The 17105-nt window shown below is 45.5% G+C and overlaps 1 protein-coding gene across 3 annotated transcripts in view; it reads right to left on the reverse strand.

Annotated features, from left to right (window-relative positions):
- Positions 1-17105, reverse strand: part of HACE1 (HECT domain and ankyrin repeat containing E3 ubiquitin protein ligase 1) — a 279223-nt gene that overhangs the window by 53798 nt on the left and 208320 nt on the right. For all 3 annotated transcript variants that reach the window (XM_030199163.1, XM_030199162.1, XM_030199161.1), the window contains one exon: positions 14625-14821. In XM_030199163.1, the coding sequence (XP_030055023.1) occupies positions 14625-14821 (197 nt within the window). The remainder of the gene's footprint in view (positions 1-14624; positions 14822-17105) is intronic.

Genomic DNA, 17105 nt, shown 5'->3' on the forward strand with positions numbered 1-17105 from the left:
CAGGCATGCTGAAAATGGACCTCCACACATCCAATACACATGTCTATGTCATCCCGGACGAGCCCCCACATGTCAGCAATCGTTGTCTAGGGTTGGTCCCAGGCCCAGTTCGCAGAGGCAGTGGGTTCTCAAAGAATACAGTCCACACGGGTTTGGATATATATAAAGTATAATATATTTTGCAGATATATATAGGCTTACAGCACTTGGTACAGGTAAAAGGGTACAAGGCTGTTTCTGGGTGTGTGTTTAGAGTAAGAGAAAGAAAGGATAGGGTGTTGGTTCAGAGGAAGAGAGAAACCTTGGAGTAGGGCTGTCTGAGAATGGGGGAAGCAGAGCCAGGTGCTCTAGTGGCTAAAGATGGAGGTGTGCAGAGAAAGAAAAAGAAGAAACAAAGGCAGCCCAGCAGAGTCCTGTGCACTCTGCTGCAGGGAGAAAGAAAGAGAGAGGCGTAGTGCCCAGGACACAGAGAAGTGCCCGGGACAGAGAGAGAGAAGCAGTAGACCACAAGCAGAGCTCTGTGCTCTGCTGCACAGAGAAAGACAGCCCCCAAGTAGTGCCCTGAGCTCTGCTTTATACCTAATAAGAACTGAGAGGGAACAGGAGCAGAAAGAGATCAAATAACTTCTCTCCTTCCCAGTTATTTCCTTTACAGAACTCCAGATTACCTTTTGAAGTCAGGAAAGCTTCTCTGAAGTCAGGAAGAAAGGTGACAAATTTCATAGGTTGTACCTCTTTGAAGTCCCTAGTGATGGAGCCTCTATGTCTGGCCTTGGTTGCTCTGAAGCCCTGCTCCCAGATGGAACAAAAGGTATGTTAATCAAGAGTAATTGAGAAACCAAAGGGCTATCAGGCCTCTGACCACCATTTGGTGCCATCCTCAGTGGTTCCTGAGGGAGGGGGGAGAGTTCTCAGAGGTCAGAAGTTGGTCTACTATTAATCTAAGTATGTCAAGCTGGTTTCATATTAATATAAGTATGTCCAGCAATAATTTTGACCTCCCGCAATCGCAATCATGACAGTCTACAACAGTGCAGGTCATTTTTCGGCGCACCTTAGTAAAAGGACCCCTGAAACAGCAATGTGGCTCACCAACCTATGGGTTTTAGTTTGGCAGTTTCAACAGCAGAAGAAAGGATCTATGAAGCAGCAACAGACACGGACAAAAATAAAACAGTTTCACTTCAGCTTTGGCGCAATAGACCTACCGTCTCTCTGCGGTTACAATCAAAGTGGTTTATATATTAGTATACAGGTACTTATTTTGTATCTGGGGCAATGGTCAGTTAAGTGACTTGCCCAGAGTCACAAGGAGCTAAGTGGGAATCAAACCCAGTTCCCCTGGTTCTCAAGCCACTGCACTAAACATTAGGCTACTCCTTCACTCCTCCATAAAGAATTGTCCCAGTCTGAGATCTACTATCCACAGGCTTGCCTGAGAGAGAACTGTTCCACATTACCGTCAACTGAACAGGAGCTCGTCAGAGCTACTAGACCATGCTGCAGGCAAGGAGGAAAAAAACACCTTGCTAATGCTTCCAGGCAGACTCCCTACTACAACGGTAAGACAGGAAAGTGAACCCATCAACTTCCAGAGCACATATATCCCTGGAAAAGACATAAGCACCTTCTTCAGTTGTTTTTGCAAGGGCATCAAAGAACCAGTCAAGGTCAAATATCAGGAGGACATCTGGACCTGTGTACAGGTGAACTATATCTGATTCATAGCTATACGAGGTTTCTCTCTGAAAGTTTTCCTGGATGCCCAATACTGTGAAAGACAACCCAACCAAGCTCACTGGAAATGTGGTGCCCCAGTGAAAACGTGCTCAGCCAATATGTGCATGAAATCTGGACATGAAGCAAAGGGAAGTAAGGAGGTACCATGTAAAGCCTCTGTGGAAGCAATCACCACAAGAAGTCATATGCTCGTGCTGTAGTTCAACTAGGGACAAGTCCTTGCCATCCATATCCCACCAAAGGAACCCATTTCTGCACCACAGAAAGCAGGAAGACTCTCAGCAATGGCCTTAATTACAACAATGTAGAAAGACGACCAAGGAACCTGGACAGACAGACTCATCACCAGAGGGGATCAGAAAAACAAAGATAGAGACTAGCAAAGGAATTTTGATCAAAAAAAGCAGGAAGCTTGCCAGAAGGCCTTTAAAAACTTAAACCGGTGGTCAACCTTTTTAATGTAAAGGGCTGCAAAATGGACGCGAGAAAGCTCAGAGAACCACCAAAAGATTTTAGGCTTACATTTGCAATTTTAAATACTAATTTTGATTCTACAAGGATATACTTTTTTCCAACCATTTTATTTTGGCTTAACAGTTACAAAAACCATGAATGAGACTGTTTCTGTGTTATTATTAATCCTTCCAATCCCACATGAGCCCCAAAGGAAAGACATTATTTTTATCCTTAATAGTCCTCTGGATGTAAAAGGAAACGAATGTAACCGGGGAAACTTACCAATGTAAGCTCATGTTTACCCCGGGGTCCCACAGGGAGCTCAGTGGTAGAAGCCTAGAGGTTAGTACAGCAGAGCAGACAGGGGGTGAGAGTCCATCAGTCCTTCAGCAGACCACCGTTTTCGAAGTGAATTATGTACGTAAACATTCTCTGAACGTTGGCCACCATAACATGAAAACTTGAAGTCAAGTTGACAGGAGGTGATCCCAGGGGCACATTTATGTTTGCTGACGATGGCGTTTTCAAATCTTCATGCTTAATACTTCACGTGCCAAAACAGAAAGGAATGCTTGCTCACCTGATGGATGCGGCCATTTGAGGCTGAGCCGGAGCAGAGGTGCACCGTCGGGAGGTTTTGCCGCTACTGCAGGTACAGTAAAGGCCCCACGACGCTCCGCCGGGTTGCATGCGACTGCATGGTCACACTGATGTGCATGAGCACACACGGGAAGAAGTGAGTCGACCAACATTTGCGTGAGTGTGCATCAATGTGACCAAGCAGGCACACGCGATCCAGGGGAGCTTCACGAGGCCTTTTCTCTACCTGCAGTAGCGGCAGGGGTCGCCGGATACGAGGGCTGCAAAAATGGACTGTGGCGGCCGTGTGTTGGAGACCACTGACTTGAACCATGCAGACTGCCGGCATTGAAGAAGATGACGTCCTGGAAAGGAGTGATGAAGGAGATGAGACCACTAACTTATCAGCTGATGCTATCTCCTAATCTACAGGTAAGATCTGAAGGCAAAGCATTTATCCACTGTGTTGCCAGCCTGGAGGACGCAACACCACATCTGCTGGAGGGGAGACTTTTTACCTTGCACAGATCCTCAAGTACACACAGTTCTGGGGATTTAGGAACCTGAATCGGATCCTTAGGTATTCACAGTACTGGGGATTCAGCTATTTGAATAGATCCTCAGGTACTCGCAGTACTGGGGACTCAGCTACCTGACACGGATAATGATTGTTTATGACTGCAGAGCTTTGTTTCTTCTTTGTATTCTGCTCACATCGTTTGCAAAATATTTCAGTTCTGATGAGAGAAAATAAGCTAAATTCATCTCTAATAAGACTGGGGTGCAATTAGTTGTGAGCGCTAACATTTCTATGAATATAAATCCAGTTCTTGATGCATCACCCAAACAGGGAAAGTCCTATTTGTGCTGTGATCGAAAATGTCTTCCAAAGCTCCGTCTGGCATAAAAATTGCACCTTTATCTGGACAAACAAAATATAAAAACAGTAATGCTTGCCTTGCGGTCTTCGCTATCAGTTTGGTGTAATGGATTGCATGTGGAGCGTCCGGCTAAGCTTAGTCTTAATGTGTTTGTCCAAAGTGCTACAGCACAGGGACAGGATCAGAAACGGCCACCACCTGCACTTAAAAAAATACACTGCTTGCCTATTGGATTAAATTTAAAACTCTGATACCGGCTTATCCGTGTAAATGTCTCATATAAGGTTAAATCAGTTCAAATATGTTTTCTATGTTCCTGATCAGCTTAAGTCCTTTCTAGAAACTAAACATCGCCAGAGTTAAAAGAAAAGTTGAGAATAACGACGCCACAATTTTTGTGGAAATTATTTTATACTAGTAAAAAAGCCCCGTTTCTGATGCAAATGAAACGGGGGCTAGCAATGTTTTCTTCTGTGTGCATGTGGGAGTGTGTGTGTCCCTGCCCTCTGGCCTCTCTCCCCTCCCCCCTCTGAGTCCTTCACTGTTACAGAGCCAGCGATTTGATTCCGTGCTCTGCTGTTTTCCTTCACTGACTGTGTTACAGAGAGGGCGGGGCAGACACTCATAGGGAAACCGGATATCTCTCCCCCTTCACACTTCCGGCTGGAGGCTTCATAGAACGTTGGTGTTGCCTTTTATATAGAGAGAAGATGCAAATGAAACGGGGGGGCTAGCAATGTTTTCTTCTGTGTGCACGTGGGAGTGTGTGTGTCCCTGCCCTCTGGCCTCTCTCCCCTCCCCCCTCTGGGGCTAGCAATGTTTTCTTCTGTGTGCACGTGGGAGTGTGTGTGTCCCTGCCCTCTGGCCTCTCTCCCCTCCCCCCTCTGAGTCCTTCACTGTTACAGAGCCAGCGATTTGATTTCGTGCTCTAAAAAGCCCCGTTTTTGATGCAAATGAAACGGGGGCTAGCAATGTTTTCTTCTGTGTGCATGTGGGAGTGTGTGTGTCCCTGCCCTCTGGCCTCTCTCCCCTCCCCCCTCTGAGTCCTTCACTGTTACAGAGCCAGCGATTTGATTCCGTGCTCTGCTGTTTTCCTTCACTGACTGTGTTACAGAGAGGGCGGGGCAGACACTCATAGGGAAACCGGATATCTCTCCCCCTTCACACTTCCGGCTGGAGGCTTCATAGAACGTTGGTGTTGCCTTTTATATAGAGAGAAGATGCAAATGAAACGGGGGGGGCTAGCAATGTTTTCTTCTGTGTGCATGTGGGAGTGTGTGTGTCTCTGCCCTCTGGCCTCTCTCCCCTCCCCCCTCTGAGTCCTTCACTGTTACAGAGCCAGCGATTTGATTTCGTGCTCTAAAAAGCCCCGTTTTTGATGCAAATGAAACGGGGCTAGCAATGTTTTCTTCTGTGTGCATGTGGGAGTGTGTGTGTCCCTGCCCTCTGGCCTCTCTCCCCTCCCCCCTCTGAGTCCTTCACTGTTACAGAGCCAGCGATTTGATTCCGTGCTCTGCTGTTTTCCTTCACTGACTGTGTTACAGAGGGGCGGGGCAGACACTCATAGGGAAACCGGATATCTCTCCCCCTTCACACTTCCGGCTGGAGGCTTCATAGAACGTTGGTGTTGCCTTTTATATAGAGAGAAGATGCAAATGAAACGGGGGGGGGCTAGCAATGTTTTCTTCTGTGTGCATGTGGGAGTGTGTGTGTCCCTGCCCTATGGCCTCTCTCCCCTCCCCCCTCTGAGTCCTTCACTGTTACAGAGCCAGCGATTTGATTTCGTGCTCTAAAAAGCCCCGTTTCTGATGCAAATGAAACGGGGGCTAGCAATGTTTTCTTCTGTGTGCACGTGGGAGTGTGTGTGTCCCTGCCCTCTGGCCTCTCTCCCCTCCCCCCTCTGGGGCTAGCAATGTTTTCTTCTGTGTGCACGTGGGAGTGTGTGTGTGTCTGCCCTCTGGCCTCTCTCCCCTCCCCCCTCTGAGTCCTTCACTGTTACAGAGCCAGCGATTTGATTCCGTGCTCTGCTGTTTTCCTTCACTGACTGTGTTACAGAGAGGGCGGGGCAGACACTCATAGGGAAACCGGATATCTCTCCCCCTTCACACTTCCGGCTGGAGGCTTCATAGAACGTTGGTGTTGCCTTTTATATAGAGAGAAGATGCAAATGAAACGGGGGGGCTAGCAATGTTTTCTTCTGTGTGCATGTGGGAGTGTGTGTGTCCCTGCCCTCTGGCCTCTCTCCCCTCCCCCCTCTGAGTCCTTCACTGTTACAGAGCCAGCGATTTGATTTCGTGCTCTAAAAAGCCCCGTTTCTGATGCAAATGAAACGGGGGCTATCCCTAAAATCGAGTGTAGTACCGGAAGACTGGAGGGTAGCCAATGTTACTCCAATTTTTAAGAAGGGTTCCAGAGGAGATCCGGGAAATTATAGACCGGTGAGTCTGACGTCGGTGCCGGGCAAGATGGTGGAGGCTATTATTAAGAATAAAATTGCAGAGCATATACAAAAACATGGACTGATGAGACAAAGTCAGCACGGATTTAGTGAAGGGAAGTCTTGCCTCACCAATCTAATGCATTTTTTTGAGGGGGTAAGCAAACATGTGGACAATGGGGAGCCGGTTGATATTGTATACCTGGATTTTCAGAAGGCGTTTGACAAAGTGCCGCACGAAAGACTCCTGAAGAAATTGCAGAGTCATGGAATCGGAGGTAGGGTATTATTATGGATTAAGAACTGGTTGAAAGATAGGAAGCAGAGAGTAGGATTGCGTGGCCAGTATTCTCAGTGGAGGAGGGTAGTTAGTGGGGTCCCGCAGGGGTCTGTGCTGGGTCCGTTGCTTTTTAATGTATTTATAAATGACCTAGAGATGGGAATAACTAGTGAGGTAATTAAATTCGCCGATGACACAAAATTATTCAGGGTCGTCAAGTCGCAGGAGGAATGTGAACGATTACAGGAGGACCTTGCGAGACTGGGAGAATGGGCGTGCAAGTGGCAGATGAATTTCAATGTTGACAAGTGCAAAGTGATGCATGTGGGTAAGAGGAACCCGAATTATAGCTACGTCTTGCAAGGTTCCGCGTTAGGAGTTACGGATCAAGAAAGGGATCTGGGTGTCGTCGTCGATGATACGCTGAAACCTTCTGCTCAGTGTGCTGCTGCGGCTAGGAAAGCGAATAGAATGTTGGGTATTATTAGGAAGGGTATGGAGTCCAGGTGTGCGGATGTTATAATGCAGTTGTATCGCTCCATGGTGCGACCGCACCTGGAGTATTGTGTTCAGTACTGGTCTCCGTATCTCAAAAAAGATATAGTAGAATTGGAAAAGGTACAGCGAAGGGCGACGAAAATGATAGTGGGGATGGGACGACTTTCCTATGAAGAGAGGCTGAGAAGGCTAGGGCTGTTCAGCTTGGAGAAGAGACGGCTGAGGGGAGATATGATAGAAGTGTATAAAATAATGAGTGGAATGGATCGGGTGGATGTGAAGCGACTGTTCACGCTATCCAAAAATACTAGGACTAGAGGGCATGAGTTGAAGCTACAGTGTGGTAAATTTAAAACGAATCGGAGAAAATTTTTCTTCACCCAACGTGTAATTAGACTCTGGAATTCGTTTCCGGAGAACGTGGTACGGGCGGTTAGCTTGACGGAGTTTAAAAAGGGGTTAGATAGATTCCTAAAGGACAAGTCCATAGACCGCTATTAAATGGACTTGGAAAAATTCCGCATTTTTAGGTATAACTTGTCTGGAATGTTTTTACGTTTGGGGAGCGTGCCAGGTGCCCTTGACCTGGATTGGCCACTGTCGGTGACAGGATGCTGGGCTAGATGGACCTTTGGTCTTTCCCAGTATGGCACTACTTATGTACTTATGTACTTATGTAATGTTTTCTTCTGTGTGCACGTGGGAGTGTGTGTGTCCCTGCCCTCTGGCCTCTCTCCCCTCCCCCCTCTGGGGCTAGCAATGTTTTCTTCTGTGTGCACGTGGGAGTGTGTGTGTCCCTGCCCTCTGGCCTCTCTCCCCTCCCCCCTCTGAGTCCTTCACTGTTACAGAGCCAGCGATTTGATTTCGTGCTCTAAAAAGCCCCGTTTCTGATGCAAATGAAATGGGGGCTAGCAATGTTTTCTTCTGTGTGCACGTGGGAGTGTGTGTGTCCCTGCCCTCTGGCCTCTCTCCCCTCCACCCTCTGGGGCTAGCAATGTTTTCTTGTGTGTGCACGTGGGAGTGTGTGTGTCCCTGCCCTCTGGCCTCTCTCCCCTCCCCCCTCTGAGTCCTTCACTGTTACAGAGCCAGCGATTTGATTCCGTGCTCTGCTGTTTTCCTTCACTGACTGTGTTACAGAGAGGGCGGGGCAGACACTCATAGGGAAACCGGATATCTCGCCCCCTTCACACTTCCGGCTGGAGGCTTCATAAAACGTTGGTTTTGCCTTTTATATAGAGAGATTTTGAATGTTGTAATACTTCACTAATTCCTGCCCCCCCTTTCTTTTTCTATACTTTGAGGTCTAAGGAAGCCAATGTATTGGAGTGTATGTGGAGAATAAGGATGTTCCTGTAATAATTGTTTTGATTTCATGGCTGTGTTTAGTTTGACAGTATGTTTCATCTGTTAAAGTGTATATAACCAATAAAAATTATAAATCACAAAAAAAAAAAAAGAAAATTCTGATACCGGCCTGTAATATGTACCAACCTGAGCCCCAAGATCCATCTGGCTAGCTGTCCGGGTCATTCCTTTTCCTGTGTTATCCCAGTCTCGTGAGGCTCCTTATCACAAGCCGCACAACTAAGTCAGATCTCCTGGTATTCAGACTACAATTGAAAATGTGGTGCTTTATGCAGCTCTTTCGTGTTTCCAGTATTTTACTTTGATTTTATTTTAGGGTTATATCTTCTGACACTTCGGGCCTGATATTCAGCAGGCGGTGCTCAGTGTTTTGCCAGAACCATGTCTGGAATTTCAATGCCAGGCCATGTCAGGGCTTCAGGACTGAATCTACGGTTTTGTGGAGCCAGTTATAGATGGTTCCTAAGTGCGATATTCATCACTTAACCAGCTCTGAGGCACCGTATAAAGAAAGGGCTGACTTTTTGCAGTCCTATTTATGTGGTTACCTTGGCTTGTTAACCGGCCAAGTGCTGACTCCGCCCCGGAAATGTCCCCAAAACAGACAGTTTTGAGATAGGCATTTTAACCGTTTAGTGCTGCTGAAGCACCGCCGAAAACAACCGGTTAGCCCCGAACAAGGAACCATTTCTGGCCAGTTAAACTGCTTTGAATATTGACCTGTTCTTGTTTCTAGAATGATTTTAGGCACTTGTCCAGTCAGCAATCCATGCCCCTTTTTTATTATTATTATTATTTACAGCCAAATTTTGGATGGATAACAGCATCCATAAGTGCATAAGTAATGCCAGACTGGGAAAAGACCAAGGGTCCATCGAGCCCAGCATCCTGTCCACGACAGTGGCCAATCCAGGCCAAGGGCACCTGGAGAGCTTCCCAAACGTACAAACATTCTATACAATCAAGCCATTGTGACATCACTAATGAGGTTGGCTCTTATTGGTGGAATGAGCCACTATGACATCACAATAGGTTAAATCACTGCTCTATGTAATAAACGTGAGCCAAGTAGAGGACATAAGTAATGCCACACTGGGAAAAGACCAAGGGTCCATCGAGCCCAGCATCCTGTCCACGACAGCGGCCAATCCAGGCCAAGGGCACCTGGCGAGCTTCCCAAACGTACAAACATTCTATACATGTTATTCCTGGAATTGTGGATTTTTCCCAAGTCCATTTAGTAGTGGTTTATGGACTTGTCCTTTAGGAAACCGTCTAACCCCTTTTTAAACTCTGCCAAGCTAACCGCCTTCACCACGTTCTCCGGCAACAAATTCCAGAGTTTAATTACGTGTTGGGTGAAGTCATGTGCTAACAATTCAATATGTCAAGTGGATTCAATCTAGTAGACCACACAATACTAATGGCTCTGCTCGACAATATGGGAATCGGTGGCAACATGGTTCAACTGCTTCTTAAGGACCAGATCCTACATCGTAAAGATGTCTAACCAGCTATCAGCCTCTTGGACCGCAGAATGTGGGGTATCACAGGGCTCGCCAATATCACCCATACTGTTCAATCTCATGATGCGAGGGGTCATGACAAATGTAACCACTGTGTATACTGTCGATATGCCTGGATTACCTCTTCAGTCACGCACCTGATCATGGGGAAAGAATATACATTAAGAAACACCACCAATTGTGATTCTACTCGAGTTGTGTACGGGATTCGGTGTCCTTGCGGAAAGTGGCATATTGGTCAAACTAAGCGGAGAATCAAGGATCGGGTGGCTGAACATTTGAGCAATCTACGACATCACAGAGAGGGGGCGCCCCTTGTGACACACTGGTTAGGGGCCAACCATGAAGAAGCGGATCTTTGTTTTGTGGAATTATATCAACTATCAGCTGATTTCAGTGGAGATGTAATGTCTGCATTAATACGGAAGGAACAGCGCATGATCTATCAATGACGCACCGTAAGCCCGCATGGATTAAACAAGGAGATCGACTGGTGGACTATGACACACCTCTCGTAATTTAAAAGTGATAGGTTGAGGGTCCTTGTATAGATAATGCGTGTCATGCTTCTAGCAGTACTTCTGTTTAGTGAGCCCTTTGGCTACTGCCGAGGAGCGGCAGCGGCAGGAGAATCACCCGAACACAGGATAGACAGAACAGACCTCCCGGCACCCCGGGACGGAACTCTCCGGCAAAGGCTGCCGCTGAGGCAGCGCAGGCAGGCACCAACTGGACCTGCAATAGCCCAAACTTCACCTGCACTTAACCACCATTCCTCTGGGGTTGAGCCCCAGAGTGCAGGCGGTTGGCAGGACTTACCGGGCAGGGCAGGAAAGCAGAACTGAAAACCAGCAGGATAAAGGCTCAAGGAACCCAGCTGGAGTAGGGCAGGCCGCCGGTAGCAGAACAAGCCAGGAGACAAGCCGGGTCTGGGCAGGCAGCAGTCAGTAGAATAAGTCAGCAAACAAGCAGGGTCAAAACCAAAAACAGGAAAAACTCAGCAGCACTGCAAACGACTTCCACCTAAGGAAACACCTCTGAGGACCTCTGTTGCAAGGCAACTAGGAACCTTTCCAGGTGGTTAATAAAGGCAGCCCACAAGGGAGCTCACCAGGTACGGATACTGAATCGGAGAAAATTTTTCTTCACCCAACGTGTAATTAGACTCTGGAATTCGTTGCCGGAGAACGTGGTACGGGCGGTTAGCTTGACGGAGTTTAAAAAGGGGTTAGATAGATTCCTAAAGGACAAGTCCATAGACCGCTATTAAATGGACTTGGAAAAATTCCGCATTTTTAGGTATAACTTGTCTGGAATGTTTTTACGTTTGGGGAGCGTGCCAGGTGCCCTTGACCTGGATTGGCCACTGTCGGTGACAGGATGCTGGGCTAGATGGACCTTTGGTCTTTCCCAGTATGGCACTACTTATGTACTTATGTACTGCTTAGTTCCAAAAAACTGCCAAAACAATCTGGAGGGCTGGAAGATCCGGACCGGACCAGCATATCTTCTGGAACATGGGAAACGGTAAACCATCAATTCGCAGCATTCCCCGGGTCTAACTCCCGGGGCCCAACTCCCGGGGCCCGAGGTGACTGCAAGCCAGGAACCTGGACACAACCGTGACAATGCGCATGCACCGGCGTTCTTGTCGGTTGAGTGGAGACGAAGCTGTTCTCATCACAGGTTAGCCACGAGGGGTTTATATTAAACCGCAGTATTTACATTGATTGAATATATATAGATTAGACTACAAGGATGGGGGCTGGAGTATTTTGCAGCTACCTGAGTTCAATGTCATTGGAATGTTTTATATACATTGTGCATACATTATTATTTTTTTGTTTTTAACTATTTTTCATTTTTCATCACTTTTAGTTCATCGTTCCCCTGAGGGCGCTTAGGGCGAAACATGCACGCAAGTCGGGAACTGTTACTATGATGGTACAACAATAAGGACTGGAAACATCCTTTTGATTACAACAGGATTTTACAGCACAAGTTCGCAGAAACTGGGGCCGACTCTGTTACGAGCTGAATCATTCTCCTAGGATTGAGATAAGTACCCTACGCACTGTAGTTGCTGAAGTCATACTGTGAAAACAATCAATATGTTAACTGCATGTCTGTATATTTAACGATATATGCAACAATTGGACACCACGGGTAGGCGGTAGGGTGTGCTGTGATGTTAATAAGGGTAATACCTAAAGTTGGATGGTCAGCCGGCAACGCATACAGTTCAAGCTTCTCCTACTAACCTACAAATGCACTCAATCTGCAGCCCCTCATTACCTCTCTACCCTCATCTCCCCTTACGTCCCTACCCGTAACCTCCGCTCTCAAGACAAATCCCTCCTCTCAGTACCCTTCTCCACCACCGCCAACTCCAGGCTCCGCCCTTTCTGCCTCACCTCACCCTATGCTTGGAATAAACTCCCTGAGCCCATACGCCAAGCTCCCTCCCTGCCCATCTTCAAATCCTTGCTCAAAGCCCACCTCTTCAATGTCGCTTTCGGCACCTAACCATTGTACCTCTATCCAGGAAATCTAGACTGCCCCCAATTTGATTGACTGCACTTTTTGTCCTTTAGATTGTAAGCTCCTTTGAGCAGGGACTGTCCTTCTTTGTTAATTGTACAGCGCTGCGCAACCCTGGAAGCGCTTTAGAAATGTTAAATAGTAGTAGTAGTACAGTAATGGGATACCCAGATACTGAGCACAATTAGCATAAAGAAAAATATAAACACATCTTTTTCTTATTTTTATTTTGTATTGTGGTTTTGTGGGTAATATTAAGTTAAAATTTAATGACAAGAAGTGCAGAGTGATGCACTTGGGGTGCAAAAATCCAAAAGAGATGTACCGGATAGGAGGAGAGTGATGGAGTCTGAGGATCTCAAGGCAACGAAACAATGCGACAAGGCGGTGGCCACGGCCAGAAGGATGCTAGGCTGCATAGAGAGGGGTATAACCAGTAGAAGAAAGGAGGTGCTGGATGCCCCTGTACGTTGGTGAAACCCCACTTGGAGTATTGTGTTCAATTTTGGAGGCCTGTATCTTGCTAAGGATATAAAAAGACTGGAAGCAGTTCAAAGAAAAGCGATGAAAATAGTATGCGGTTTGCGTAGAAAGACATACAAGGAGAGACTTGGTGACCTGAACATGTATACCCTGGAGGAAAGGAGAACCAGGGGTAATATTATATAGATGTTCAAATATTTGACAGGTATTAATCCAGAAACAAAACTTTTCCAGAAACGAGAAGGTGGTAGAACTAGAGGACATGAATTGAGGTTGAAGGGAGGAAGACTCAGGAATAATGTCAGGAAGTATTTTTTCACCGAGAGAGTGCTGGATACTTGGAATGCCCTGCCGCGGTAGGTAGCAGAGATGAAAACCGTAATGGAATTCAAAAATGCGTGGGATATACACATAGGAATCGTGTTTAGAAGGAATCAAACCAAGTAAGCTTAGCAGAGACTAGGTGGCAATACTGGTAATTGGGAAGCAAAGCCAGTACGGGGCAGACTTTTACAGTCTGTGCCTTGATCGTGGCTGGATGGGCTGGAATGGAACTTATCAAGGGCTTCGATAACAACTTCAAAAGTGTTTGAACAAGGCAGACTTCTACAGTCTTTGCCCTGAAAATAGCATGGAAAAATCATGCTCAGGTATACCGATCGCCATAAAAACAACACACGACTTGACAACCTTCCGAAAATTACTAAAAACTTACTCATTCATAAAGACGTACAAAAAAAGATTCCCCATAACGATCTGACTCCCAAATTATTCCAATTACAACTATTACGGAACCCTCCTATTTGTCCATCTTAATTACATCCTCATGACTGAATATTATATCTTGTTAATAGTCCGTTAATATGATTGCTATGATATTCTTATGCACCTATCTGTACCTTTATTCCGAAATTCTTATTCTATAATGTGTATATGTCGTTGTAACATTTTTGTAAGCCACATTGAGCCTGCAAATAGGTGGGAAAATGTGGGATACAAGTGCAGCAAATAAATAAATAAATAAAACATATCTTGTATCACCTTATACCTTATGTAATGAGTTTATCTCTTCGGGCAGACTGGATGGACCACACAGGTCTTTAACAGTGTCATCTACTATGTATGTGGTGCGCATTTGCAGAATGATTTTATGCTCATGATTGAAAGCACTGTGAGCACTACGTAAAATGTTGCTTAACCTTCTGAGGTTTTTCCTTCCGCACACCTTGATGTTGTTTGTAATGTAATTAATCAGTTTTTGAATTTTTTTGAAATTCGGTGACACATTTACAGTGAACTATATTTAATGAAGTCTCTGGATGTTCCATTTTAACTACAATCCTTCCTGTTCAGTTTCCCAGTTCCAGCGAACTGGAATCTCTGCAGGTTACGATGACTTTTACTGGGCCAAGACAAGATGAAGGCTGCACAAGAGCCAAAGCGTGTACATATTTTCATTTCTCCATTCATTTTTATATTGCTTCAATAGAGGTATCAAACAGGGATGTGCTGGGCAGACTTATACGGTCTGTGCCAGAGCTGGTGGTGGGAGGCGGGGTTGGTGGTTGGGAGGCGGGGATAGGGCTGGCCAGACTTATACGGTCTGTGCACTGAAGAGGACAGTACAAATAAAAAAAGTAGCACATATGAATTTATCTTCTTGGGCAGACTGGATGGACCGTGCAGGTCTTTTTCTGCTGTCATCTACTATGTTATATTCTGATTCCCGACACAGCAATGTGAAAAATGCCATTTCTAGCATTTTTTTAATCTCAACCTCAAATGGGAAGTAGGTTTACAAATTAGACATAACCAAACCAGATAAATCAGAGCCTCACTTTGTTCTCCTGGGTGACAAGGATACTGGAGCCTCCTGGCTTCAGGGGTACTTCTTCCATCGCTCCAAAGACATCTGTCTCCACCGAGAAAGTCAGCTCCAACCCCAGGTCACTGATATCATTATCTAAAATCCACTGCAAATTCTTGGCATATTCTGGATCAATTGAGGCCACGTCCTGATAGTTTACCGGAATCCCTGTGGAAACAAAGCATGCCCAGGGTACATTTTGTTTTTCTCAGGTGTTTATTTATTTATTGCACTTGTATCCCACATTTTCCCACCTATTTGCAGGCTCAATGTGGCTTACAAAGACCTGTTATGGCATCACCATTTCAGGGTACAAAAGATACACTTGGTGTTACAGAGATATCGAGGCTAACAAGTTGATCTAATCAGCAATTATGGAGATAAGACAATCAGAATATGAGAGGATGTAGTGATGTATTGTGGATTAGTTATGGATTCTCGTAGTTAGTTATTACGTTAATCGTTTTCAAGTGAGTTGGTAGTGCATTTCACAACTGTGTGTTCAGCGCAGCGTGCGTCTGGTAGCGCTATACAAATGTTAATAATAATAATAATCTGTTCCTTCTGTTTTTAAAAGAGCTTCCAGAAGGTTGGAGAGGAAGTGGAGGAAATAAACGACTGATCAGTCTTTTTCGGATTAGAACAAATGAAACAATACAAGTTGGTATCTAATAAGGTGAAAATATGTATTTTGTCCTCAAAAACCAGATAACTCAATGAAATCAATTTTTAAGATTTTTTCTGACTTGACTCGTTTAGTTAGATTCAGTATCCTCTGTACCAAATTCTCTGCAACCTTCAGCTGATAATTTGGCTAATTCTTTTCAGTCCAAGGTAAATAAAATACATCCAACCTTCCGTCCACATGTACCAAAGATAATGCCTGAGGTGTCAAGGCATTAGGTACTGGGAAGGATTTTCACCAGTCTCTGATCAACAGGTTTCTAGGATGTTACAAAGACGTTCCCGTAAATCTTGTCACTTAGATATGTGTCTATATTTTCTGTTAAAACAATTACCAAGTGACATTTCCTATTAGTTAACTAATTTAATTGATACAACATTGCAAGAAGGTTCGTATCCTACTTTAACCGATATAATACTTACTCCAATTCCTATGTAACTTTGTAAGTTTATGTGCTTTGAAAATGATCCTCTACATCTAGCAAATGACCTTTATCCAGTTCTTTGGTCACCCAAAGAAATCAATCGGATTCGTTTGGCAGGATTTTCTTGGTAAAGCCATGTTGCCTCGGATCCTGCAACCCATTAGATTCTAGAAAGTTAACTACCTTTTTCCTCCAGCAGCGCCTCCAATATTTTTCCTACCACCTGAGGCTTACCGGCCTGTAGTTTCCCACTTCTTCCCTGTCCCCACTTTTGTGAAAAGGGGCCACATCAGCTCGTCTCCAATCCTGCGGACCCTCTCCCATCTCTAAAGATCTATTAAATAAATCCTTAAGAGGTCCCGCCAGGACTTCTCCGAGGTCCCTCAGTACCCTCAGACCGGGGCAGTTTGAGGGAGGGAGAAGAAGAAGCGGGAAGCTGAAAGCGGTGCTGGATTCAGGGGGTTTGAAGAAAGACGAAGGATCAGTGCTGGTCTGCTGCACGCTTTTTAAAAAAATCCCCACTGCTGTATGTCGGCCCTGCGACACATCTCCCAGGGTGTTTGGAGCACATAACGAACAGGGAAATGAATGAAGGAAAAGAGGCATATGAGTCCTACAAAGAAACCTCGCAGCTAAGTGTTGTAGTTTGAGGTGATTTTAGTTGATGAGTAGCACTGCCTGCTTATCTTTTAAGCATGTTGATATGAGCTGTTGTCCAAAATATTAGTGTAATTCTGCTGCTATCTGGGATCTTTTACACTTTTCTGACAAGTACATATAGCAAAGTTACTCACCTGTAGCAGGTGTTCTCTGAGGACAGCAGGATACGTACTCTCACATGTGGGTGACGTCATCCGACACAGCCTGGTGCGGATGCTTATGAATTGTAGTCATTTCTAGCAGCATCCCGCCGTGTATGCGCTGGTGTCTTCAAATCTAAGCTAAAAGCCCACCTTTTTGATGCTGCTTTTAACTCCTAACCCTTATTCACTTTGTTCAGAACCCTTATTTTATCATCCTCACTTTAATATTCCCTTATCTCTTGTTTGTTCTGTTTGTCTGTCCTAATTAGATTGTAAGCTCTGTCGAGCAGGGACTGTCTCTTCATGTTCAAGTGTACAGCGCTGTGTACGTCTAGTAGCGCTATAGAAATGATAAGTAGTAGTAGTAGTCTTTGGGATTCCAGAATTTTGCTATTATTTGGTTCCGGAATCTTGCTACTCTTTGGGACTCTGCACAGAAGCTTGCTACTCTTTGGGATTCCGGAACCTTGCTACTCTTTGGGATTCCGGAATCTTGCTACTCTTTGGGATTCCGGAATCTTGCTACCCTTTGTCCTTATC

Source organism: Microcaecilia unicolor, chromosome 3, assembly GCF_901765095.1.
Source record: "Microcaecilia unicolor chromosome 3, aMicUni1.1, whole genome shotgun sequence".
NCBI lineage: Eukaryota > Metazoa > Chordata > Amphibia > Gymnophiona > Siphonopidae > Microcaecilia > Microcaecilia unicolor.